Here is a 12,168-nt window from a genome sequence, read left to right on the forward strand (position 1 = left end):
AATAGTGCAAATAGTGTATCTACCTCCATCACTCCAGTATCCCTGCACATTGTAAATATGGTATTGGAACTTACCGTATATTTAGTATACTTACTTACGTAATTATTGTGTTTTTCATATTTCTTCTTATTTCTCTTGTGTTTTTTTCTAGTATTACACTGTTATTGATTATTTAATTTTGGGGTTTTGAGTTTGCAAGAAAGGCATTTCACTGTACTTGTGTATGTGACATTGAACATTGAAAACACGTAGCTCTACAATTAGTAGAAAATGACTGGGCCCCTTTCCTCTCAACTGAGAGCACCTTTGTCATCGAGAAAACAGGCAGTTAACATCTACACCAAAACCAGTCTCAATCCAGCTTTGTTACCTTACTGTATGGTGCTTAAATAAATCCATTTTTTTTAGTAGAGCCATTTCTGGGAACATGTGGAAAGACAGACTTCTCCACAGACTTAGGCTCTGCCTCGTCCTGAGGCCTACACTGTAGTCAAATGGAATGTATCTGAAACATACAGTACATGAGAAGAGAGGTTTTTCTCTCTCTCTGAGGATGTTGGTGGGCTAGTGACTTTGATGGGAGAATTGGGGGCTCAGGAAGATAAAGGGTTCATTCATACTGGGAGGTAGTGGGACAAAAGGCCTTTGAAAGGAGAAGGTTGAAACATACCGTTACCTCCAGGGTCACATAATGTCTGTGATTACCTCTCACTAGTTTGTTCCTCAATTGAATTGATGCACCTTGGTTGGATTGCGAGGTAATGAGAGTATACTCTTTCCTTAGACTCATCTCCTCTGTAGTCATTGGCATGTCTTTATTTTGATGAAAGAAAAAGCAAAGCCACTTCCCTCTTCTTTTTAACATCACTGTGGAATGTTATGGATATACATACATGTACCATTGGTTTACGCCGCATAGACTTTTTATGCCAGAGAGGCTTGTTTCAAAATGACACACCCGGCCCTCTTTCCAATTTCCTATCGAATTTTGTAATGTATGTGTGTCTCCTTCGTTTAAAGGTCTTAACTGAAAGCACTTCCACTGCTGAACTGGCAAATACGCCGGAGCGTCACTTAGTAAGACCTGGCAAAGCTCTGTAGTATTCTATAAGAGTAAAATGTAGACAAATTATAGCGTCTGAGTGTTTTTAAAGGGTGAACCTGATTGTACTGAGATCAGATATTATATCTGGAGCTTTTCCATAATTTTGTGACTTTGCGCAAAGTCATCACTATTCAAGCTGTCTTCTTATAATAAATTACTGACGGAAACGCTGAAGGAATGTTTTTTGGCGTACCTCCTTATGAGTGATGATTCAGTCTATTTAGTCATCCATCTGGTGTTTTAAGACTTTGAAGTGTATTATTTTTAAGGGTATAGTGATTTTAATAGTGATTTGGGCTCCCGAGTGGTGAAGAGGTCTAAGGCACTGCATCTGAGAGCAAGAGGCAACACTACAGTCCCTGGTTCAAATCCAGGCTGAATCACATCCGGCTGTGATTGGGATAGGGCGGTGCACAGTTGACCTAGCGTTGTTTCCTAAATTAACACATTTATAGCTGAATTCACAGTGATTTTAAAGTCTTGTTGCTGACCCCTGCTTTAAAGTCTTCCAATTGTTTCAATTTTTGTTCGTGGTTTGTACGGGAAACGCATGGTGTACATTTTCCAACTAAATGCTTACTTGCAGGTTCCTTCTCAACAATGTAACAACAATAAGACATAATAAAATATTAGAATATGAACATATAGTAAATGGCTCAGTAGAATAGAATAAACATTTTCACATAAGTATAATACAGGAAGGCACAATCTATAGTCCAACATTTACAGGTGTTTTGGGGAAGGGGGGGATGGAGGACAGTGTGTGTAGCAGAACGTATTCACACCCCTGGACAAATTCGATTTTGTTACACACTGAATCTAAAATGGATTAAATTGAGATTTTGTGTCACTGGCCTACAAACAATACCCCATAATGTCAAATTGGAATGATGTTTTCATACATTTTTACAAATGAATGAAAAGCTGAAATGTCTTGAGTCAATAAGTATTCAACCCCTTTGTTATGGCAAACCTAAATCATTTCAGGAGTAAAAATGTCTTAACAAGCTTCACAAGTTGCATGGAATCACTCATGTTTAACATGATTTTTGAATGCCTCCCTCATCTCTGTACCCCACACATACAATTATCTGTAAGCTCCCTCAGTAGAACAGTGCATTTCAAACACAGATTCAACCACAAATACCAGGTAGGTTTTTGTAATGCCTCACAAAGAAGAGCAGCTATTGGTAGATGAGTAAAAATAAAAAAGCAGATATTGAATATCTCTTTGAATATGGTGAAGTTATTAATTCAATACAACAAGTCACTACAAAGATACAGGCATCCTTCCTAACTCAGTTGCCAAAGAGGAAGAAAAACACTCAGGGATGTTACCATGAGGCCAATGGTGACTTTAAAACAGTTAGAGTGTAATGGCTGTGATAGGAGAAAACTGAGGATGGATCACCAACATTGCATTTACTCCTCAATACTAACCTAAATGACATTGTGAAAAGAAGGAAGCCTGTACAGAATACAAATATTCCAAAACATGCATCCTGCTTGCAATAAGGCAGTAAAGTAAAACTGCAAAGAAATGTGGCTAAGAAATGAACTTTATGTCCTGGATACATAGAGTTACAGATTGTTAGGGGCAAATCAAAAACAACACATCACTGAGTACCACTATGTACCACATACGTTTTTTACAATATAGCCAATTTGGACTTTGCAGCTAGCCTATCTAAGGGAAAATTGCTCAGTTCTGCCTCCAGAATTAGACTCATGACAATAAATGTCAACCGGCTATTCAGTATATGACCTCAGTATCAATGTTGTTACTGATTCCATTGTGACAGAGTGATACTGTGCAACAGCATGACGGCACAAACAGGCATTTCTGTTACCAAACTTTGCATCTACACTGTTCTTCAAGTAAATATGTTTTTGTAAAATGTAGAGTGGAAATTGTTAAAAGTAGTCATTGTGCCTAGAGTTTGTTTAACTTTGCAATCATTGGTTTTTGTTTGACACACATTATAAAGTGAAAGTCAGTGTCACACTGTTACAGTGGAATGTCCTCGGTATGTGTAAAGATTAGAACTGTGTACTCCTATAGTGCTTCTTACATGATCATTCATTATTCTCGTTATCCAGTCTCTCTAGCCTACATGTTACTCTCCCAGGGCTCAGAAGTATCTCAAAAAGCCCAACATAATGGACAAAAATGTTCACTTGTGCTCTGAAAACACTTCCTCGTCAGTTGTTATTTTAACATGTCGTCTCGGCGAGCGAGCCCGAGGGAGCTACGTGTCGTGATAACTTTTAATTGTTTGCTCTGCTGTTTATGACGGAAACAGGGAGAACAATGCAAGTGCATTAAATCTTGAATATTTCACAACACTTTTGCACTTAAGCAAAGAAAAATATAAAATTTTCATACTTCGATGAAGTTACAAAAAAACGTTTTTCTTCCAGCAGGATGCTGACACAAAATGTGAATTATAAAAGACCTCCGTTTGCCATTTTGGAGTTTTTACACAAATAGAGATGGAGTGAAAAGTGTGTGTCCGGGACTCTGGGGGGTTGCATGTTGATGTGTGTGTGTGTGTGTGTGTGTGTGTGTGTGTGTGTGTGTGTGTGTGTGTGTGTGTGTGTGTGTGTGTGTGTGTGTGTGTGTGTGTGTGTGTGTGTGTGTGAAAGTGTGTGTGTGAAAGTGTGTGTGTGAAAGTGTGTGTGTAAATGTGTTTGTATGACTGTTTGGTTAACGTGCATAAGGGTGTGTGTGTGTATAAAGTACAATGAGTGTTTCTTTAAGGGCAGACAGTGCTATTGAGACCCAGCAGCACTTAGGGCCAGTGATGACCCTGTTTCACTGTCTTTGTACTCTGTCTAGCTGGAGTATATGCTGTCATATCAACATCCAGTTTCTCTTTAAACAAAATGTTCCATTGAAACCAATGTTCTTTGGAACAGATCTGTGTGGGGGACATCCCGCCTATATAATGGTAAGGTAAGGAAACACTGCACAGATGTCCTGCCTGAAAGAGCTGTCCTACTGTTCTCTTACTCATTTTTTATTTATTTAAAAAAAATGTAACTAGGCAGGTCAAATTCTTATTTATAATGACAGCCCAGGAACAGTGGGTTAACTGCCTTGTTCAGAGGCAGAACGACAGATCTTTACCATGTCAGCTCGAGGATTCCATTTAGCAACATTTTGGTTACTGGCCCAGTGCTCTAACCACTAGGCTACCTGCTACCTCCTCATCTTTAAAGTAATCTGTTTAGTAGGGTTTGCACTCAGCAAATGTTTTGTTGTGTGAACATGGTCATGTGAGATATAAATTCCAATCAACATGCCACAGTGGAACTGTCTCTCTGAGCTAGGGGCTTGTGTAGAATCAAAACTTTTGCTTTGTGACTGATTGTGTCAATCTCTCTCTTTTTCCATCTCTTCTTCTCTTCCTTTTTCCATCTCATCTCTTTCTTCATCCCCGTCTGTCACTCAGTCTCCTCTCTTCTTCCTCGTCCCTCTTTCATTTCTCTCTTCCTATCTTCCTCTTTCATCCCCGTCTTTCTCTCTTCCTCACTGTCTGTCTCGCTCCCTCTCTCCATCTCGTTGCTCATCCTCTATTTAATCAGCTCTCCCAGGACCCTGCTCTCAGTAATTAGCTTTGAAACTTTAATCACCGTAGACCTAAAGCAGAGGAGAGTAGAGAGATGGTGGCATTAAACATACACAGGCACACACACACACTCTTACTCACGTACACACGCTGGTACGCGTACTTGCCCACATATGTAGGCCTATACAAACGTACGCACACGAACGCACACACACACATACTTTTTACCCAACCTCACACACACCGGCACATCTCAGTGCATTAATATTAAGTGTGGTAGCAGGCCATGGCATGCTCAGACATGTCAGCCAATTAGCCTATGGCACCGTGGATAGGGAAGGTCACGCCATGCGTGACGCCAGTGCAATACTTTAGCTCTCCTCTCTCTTTCTGTCCCCCCCAACATACAGGGCCTTCCACCATTATGATAGACTGTTACCATACTGTTATGATAGACTGTTACCATACTGTTATGATAGACTGTTACCATACTGTTATGATAGACTGTTACCATACTGTTATGATAGACTGTTACCATACTGTTATGATACACTGTTACCATACTGTTATGATAGACTGTTACCATACTGTTATGATAGACTGTTACCATACTGTTATGATAGACTGTTACCATACTGTTATGATAGACTGTTACCATACTGTTATGATAGACTGTTACCATACTGTTATGATAGACTGTTACCATACTGTTATGATAGACTGTTACCATACTGTTATGATAGACTGTTACCATACTGTTATGATACACTGTTACCATACTGTTATGATAGACTGTTACCATACTGTTATGATAGACTGTTACCATACAGTTATGATAGACTGTTACCATACTGTCATGATAGACTGTTACCATACTGTTATGATAGACTGTTACCATACTGTTATGATAGACTGTTACCATACTGTTATGATAGACTGTTACCATACTGTTATGATAGACTGTTACCATACTGTTATGATAGACTGTTACCATACTGTTATGATAGACTGTTACCATACTGTTATGATAGACTGTTACCATACTGTTATGATAGACTGTTACCATACTGTTATGATAGACTGTTACCATACTGTTATGATAGACTGTTACCATACTGTTATGATAGACTGTTACCATACTGTTATGATAGACTGTTACCATACTGTTATGATAGACTGTTACCATACTGTTATGATAGACTGTTATGATAGACTGTTAACATACTGTTATGATAGACTGTTACCATACTGTTATGATAGACTGTTAACATACTGTTATGATAGACTGTTACCATACGGTTATGATAGACTGTTACCATACTGTTATGATAGACTGTTACCATACTGTTATGATAGACTGTTACCATACTGTTATGATAGACTGTTACCATACTGTTATGATAGACTGTTACCATACTGTTATGATAGACTGTTACCATACTGTTATGATAGACTGTTAACATACTGTTATGATAGACTGTTACCATACTGTTATGATAGACTATTACCATACTGTTATGATAGACTGTTACCATACTGTTATGATAGACTCTGTAGTCTTTGGTCATGTTTATTAGGCACCAAACAAAACAGACTGAAAAATGGTAAAGGACTACCTCTCCTCGTCCAGTAATGAACGCTCAATTCCATTTCCAATTGCAAAATATTTTAAGCAATTTCTGTTGTGTTCCCCTAATGAACACAACCCTGGTCTCAGGCCTTGAACCTGGTTTTCTGTTGCAAAATGCTTTAAAATGATTTCCATCACATGCCATAATGAACACAATCCTGGCCTTATAGTTGTCAGAGTTGATGCTAACTGGGTTCATGTTTAAGTGAGGAACCGTGAGGCTGAGTGGAGGCGTTGTGGCGGACATGCTAACTTCGCTAGCTAGACTTCCTCTGAGCCGACACAATGGCCAGACACACAGGAAGTGTGTTAGCCACTCTGAGCAGACACACAGCTGCCATGTCTCATCCTGCCAACAAGCAGAAGACGAGAAGAGCAGGACACCTATTCTGGGAACCGAGAAATTTGGGAACTGAACAACCTGGGCTGTTTTATTGTTATATGTTGAAATACAGTATATAGTAGGATGGATTGTTTGGGGGGGGGTATATGGATGGTTGTGTTTGAGTGTTTGTGTACAGTGTGTGTGCGAATGTGTGTGTCTACATGCGTTTATTCGTGTGTCTATGTTCGTCTTTCATCAACGTGTGTGTGGGTTCCTTTGTGTGTGTGTCGGGTTGATGTGGCTCAGTCAAGGACTGACTTCTTTTAATAATGGACCTCCTGCTCTCAGCCCTCCATACAGACAGATGAGTCATCAACACTGACTGGGAAACTATCCTATCAGATGTTTCTCAAGGTCCAATGGCCTAACGTCACCACAGGGGAGGGCAGCAGCTGCTACAAGTCAACTGTCCAGAAATAAACATTAATATGGCCATTAGCATGAGCTAATCAGCTAATCAGCCTGGGATTAGATTGCGTGTGAATGTGGAGTGCCATGACATTAGAATGGATGAGAGGAAGAACAGATGTAACAATCCCAAATGAAAGAGGGCAATCGAGTAACCGGTTTGTCACAAAATGTTTTGCATATCAGCAATCAAGTTTTCAAGATATATAACTTTCAAACTACAGAAAATCATATGACGCATAACGCAGCATCGTGTGATGTAAAATGCTTCATACAGGGATGATTTCTGTATTTTGAAGTTATATATCTTGAAAACTTGATTGCTGACAAGCAAAACATTTTGGGACAATGTCAACAATGGACTAATGAAACAAATACCAAGAGATTATTTTTGGATGGAGTTTTCCTTTAAATAAAGATAACATTTTGGGAATGTATAGGAGTGATCATTGTCCCCTGACCATCCTCAGTGTAGTGTTTAGTGTAAAGCCAACTGAATATGAATGCCACTATTTGTTCCTAGGGAACTCACATCATCAGTACCTCAGTCAGACAGCTCAGTGTTCTCATCACTCACCCAACCATTATTTGGAGAAGAACAAGGAACAAAACATGTGATGTTGTTTAATGTCTTCAACTCCAACTTCAGCACTGGTCTAGGTAGCCTCATGGTTCAGCTAGGCCACTAGTCACCGTGTTTCAACTGGTCACTGTGTGGTAGGTAACCTCTCTCACCATGGTTCAGCTAGGCCACTGGTCACTGTGTGGTAGGTAGCCTCATGGTTCAGCTAGGCCACTAGTCACCGTGTTTCAACTGGTCACTGTGTGGTAGGTAGCCTCTCTCACCATGGTTCAGAAGAACCACTGGTCAATGTGTGGTAGGTAGCCTCTCTCACCATGGTTCAGTTGGACCACTGGTCAATGTGTGGTAGGTAGCCTCTCTCACCATGGTTCAGCTGGACCACTGGTCACTGTGTGGTAGGTAGCCTCTTTCACCATGGTTCAGCTGGACCACTGGTCACTGTGTGGTAGGTAGCCTCTCTCACCATGGTTCAGCTGGACCACTGGTCACTGTGTGGTAGGTAGCCTCTTTCACCATGGTTCAGCTGGACCACTGGTCACTGTGTGGTAGGTAGCCTCTCTCACCATGGTTCAGCTGGACCACTGGTCACTGTGTGGTAGGTAGCCTCTCTCACCATGGTTCAGTTGGACCACTAGTCACTGTGTGGTAGGTAGCCTCTCTCACCATGGTTCAGCTGAACCACTAGTCACTGTATGGTAGGTAGCCTCTCTCACCATGGTTCAGCTAGACCTCTGGCACTGTGTGGTAGGTAGCCTCTCTCACCATGGTTCAGCTGGACCACTGGTCACTGTGTGGTAGGTAGCCTCTCTCACCATGGTTCAGCTGGACCACTGGTCACTGTGTGGTAGGTAGCCTCTCTCACTATTATTCAGCTGGACCACTGGTCACTGTGTGGTAGGTAGCCTCTCTCACCATGGTTCAGCTGGACCACTGGTCACTGTGTCGTAGGTAGCCTCTCTCACCATGGTTCAGCTAGGCCACTAGTCACCGTGTTTCAACTGGTCACTGTGTGGTAGGTAGCCTCTCTCACCATGGTTCAGCTAGGCCTCTAGTCACTGTGTGGGAGGTAGCCTCTCTCAACATGGTTCAGCTAGGCCTCTAGTCACTGTGTGGTAGGTAGCCTCTCTCACCATGGTTCAGCTGGACCACTGGTCACTGTGTGGTAGGTAGCCTCTCTCACCATGGTTCAGCTAGGCCACTGGTCACCGTGTTTCAACTGATCACTGTGTGGTAGGTAGCCTCTCTCACCATGGTTCAGCTAGGCCACTAGTCACCGTGTTTCAACTGATCACTGTGTGGTAGGTAGCCTCTCTCACCATGGTTCAGCTGGACCACTGGTCACTGTGTGGTAGGTAGCCTCTCTCACCATGGTTCAGCTGGACCACTGGTCACTGTGTGGTAGGTAGCCTCTCTCACCATGGTTCAGCTGGACCACTGGTCACTGTGTGATAGGTAGCCTCTCTCACCATGGTTCAGCTGGACCACTGGTCACTGTGTGGTAGGTAGCCTCTCTCACCATGGTTCAGCTAGGCCACTAGTCACCGTGTTTCAACTGATCACTGTGTGGTAGGTAGCCTCTCTCACTATTATTCAGCTGGACCACTGGTCACTGTGTGGTAGGTAGCCTCTCTCACCATGGTTCAGCTAGACCACTGGTCACTGTGTGGTAGGTAGCCTCTCTCACCATGGTTCAGCTGGACCACTGGTCACTGTGTGGTAGGTAGCCTCTCTCACCATGGTTCAGCTAGGCCTCTAGTCACTGTGTGGGAGGTAGCCTCTCTCACCATGGTTCAGCTGGACCACTAGTCACTGTGTGGTAGGTAGCCTCTCTCACCATGGTTCAGCTGGACCACTTGTCACTGTGTGGTAGGTAGCCTCTCTCACCATGGTTCAGCTAGGCCACTGGTCACTGTGTGGTAGGTAGCCTCTCTCACCATGGTTCAGCTAGACCACTGGTCACTGTGGTAGGTAGCCTCTCTCACCATGGTTCAGTTGGACCACTGGTCACTGTGTGGTAGGTAGCCTCTCTCACCATGGTTCATCTAGGCCACTGGTCACTGTGGTAGGTAGCCTCTCTCACCATGGTTCAGTTGGACCACTGGTCACTGTGTGGTAGGTAGCCTCTCTCACCATGGTTCAGTTGGACCACTGGTCACTGTGTGGTAGGTAGCCTCTCTCACCATGGTTCAGTTGGACCACTGGTCACTGTGTGGTAGGTAGCCTCTCTCACCATGGTTCAGTTGGACCACTGGTCACTGTGTGGTAGGTAGCCTCTCTCACCATGGTTCAGCTGGACCACTGGTCACTGTGTAGGAGGTAGCCTCTCTCACCATGATTCAGCTGGAACCCAATAGGGGTTTCAGTGGCTCAGTGGGTTCGAACACATTGCTACAAATCCAGTTGATTCCTACATGAGCCATGACATGCCACATGTCTGTGTCACTGTCAATGTTGACAGTTGTTTAAGTGGCTTTGGATGAAAGTGTATATTAAAATAGATGCTCATATTAAGGAACCCTGCTTCACAATGGTCTCCCTGAGTCCTTTTAGTCAATAGTACCAAACACTGAGTAGATTGTTAGCTTGGCTACTGATATGAATTGTGGAAGTCCTTTCCTCTTTCCTTAATGTGCTGCTGCCTGCCAAGCCATTCATGGATAGCTAATATATTAGTGTGTCACAGGGATCATCTCCTAACACTGACAGCCTTCCTCTGTTGGAGCCTCTGTCACTTTGCCAGCAGGGTGTGTGTGTGTGTGTGTGTGTGTGTGTGTGTGTGTGTGTGTGTGTGTGTGTGTGTGTGTGTGTGTGTGTGTGTGTGTGTGAGTGTGAGTGTGAGTGTGAGTGTGTGTGTGTGTGTGTGTGTGTGTATGTGTGTGAGTGCAACTTCCCCTGGGGATCAATAAACTGTCTATACTGTAAGTGCTCTAAGCACTTTACACTGTAAGAGCGGTATCTCTCACCTCATTCAGTACCTATGTGTTGAGCCCTTCACCTACAGTATGTGACAAATAGTTGATTGTAGTTGTTGTTGCTCTACTCCCATAGAGGTCTGTGATTGACCTATATGTGTTTGTGTTTTCCAGTATGAGTTCAAGGCCAAGAACATCAAGAAGAAAAAAGTGAGCATCATCGTGTCTGTGGACGGAGTCAAGGTAGTCCTCCGGAAGAAACAGAAGGTAAGGCTGGGCCAATCAGAAAGCAGGGTTATGATGATGTCATTATGAAGAGGCCAATCAAAGAGTAGGGTTGGGACGATGTCATTAGAAAGGGACCAATCAAAGAGTAGGTTTATGATGATGTCATTATGAAGACAAATCAAATTATAGGATTATGATGATGTCATTATGAAAGGACCAATCAGCGAGCAGGGTTATGGTGATGTCATTATTAAGGGACCAATCAGAGAGCATGGTTATGATGATGTCATTATGAAGGGACAAATCAGAGATGGCTTATGTCAATGTCATTATGAGGGGAATAAAATTGTTACATCAACTCATCCATGGGATTTTTCTGTCTTGTAAATGTTGTGTTCTTGTCTGTCGTAAAATATTACATTTAGACTTCATGTTATCTTTCGACTCTGAATTAGAGGTCAAGTTGGACCTGTTTCCCGAAATGGACCTGGGGCTTTTCCACCCGGACCCAATATGCATAAATAAAAATGTTCAATAGAGACCCGTTCTGAACGGACCCTGGGACTACTAGACCTGTTCTGTATAGACGTGGTCAGATCCAGACTTGGTCTGATCCGAGTGAGGAAAGCAACAGAAAATGTATTTTTTAGGCTACTTTATTAACCGGAGCTGATAAATCGCGAGAGGAGAGAGAGGGGGGTGGTGATGCTGCTCTAGCAACCAGGGGAGGGGCCGAGCGAGTGAAACAACCACAAGGGGAGGGGTGAGAGACCGCAACCAACCAAGCCAACTCGCATTATAGTAAACTATTTACGTTCATAGCTAGGTTATTTATCATCAAATATGATTACGTAGTACCTGTCTTGACTGAATCAAACCAGGAGATGCTAGTCAAGCTAGCTAACATTAGCTGCTAGGCTTATTGAGGCTGCCGCTTTCTCATCCTACAGTTACAAATAACAACAACTCCATTCAGAATATTAAGTAGTTGTTGGTCGTTGTAGCCTATCCTTCTCTTTTAACTTTTAATTCCGTCATTTTAATTCCATCTTCCATTGATTAGATATCTCCTAACTGGCTCTATGACTGTAGCCTATTGCCGCTTTGATGAAATATGATTGGCCAACAACAAGCTACACGCGCCACGCCAGTTAAAATTACACGCGCCACGCTCAACTCTCTCTCCTGCAGTAGTCGTGTTCGGATTTGATCAGGGCACCCCCCGGACAATTCAGTTAAAATTACACATGCACTGGGACAATTCAGTTAAAATTACACATGCACTGGGACGATTCAGTTAAAATTACACATGCACTGGGACAATTCAGTTAAAATTACACATGCA

At 42.6% G+C, this 12,168-nt stretch overlaps 1 protein-coding gene across 1 annotated transcript in view; it reads left to right on the forward strand.

Annotated features, from left to right (window-relative positions):
• LOC135518219 (carboxyl-terminal PDZ ligand of neuronal nitric oxide synthase protein-like) overlaps nucleotides 1–12,168 on the forward strand; it is a 159,342-nt gene that overhangs the window by 96,426 nt on the left and 50,748 nt on the right. Inside the window, exon 3 of the mRNA XM_064943212.1 lies at nucleotides 10,770–10,862. Coding sequence (XP_064799284.1) covers nucleotides 10,770–10,862 — 93 coding nt within the window. The remainder of the gene's footprint in view (nucleotides 1–10,769; nucleotides 10,863–12,168) is intronic.

This window comes from Oncorhynchus masou, chromosome 28 (genome assembly GCF_036934945.1).
Source record: "Oncorhynchus masou masou isolate Uvic2021 chromosome 28, UVic_Omas_1.1, whole genome shotgun sequence".
Lineage (NCBI taxonomy): Eukaryota > Metazoa > Chordata > Actinopteri > Salmoniformes > Salmonidae > Oncorhynchus > Oncorhynchus masou.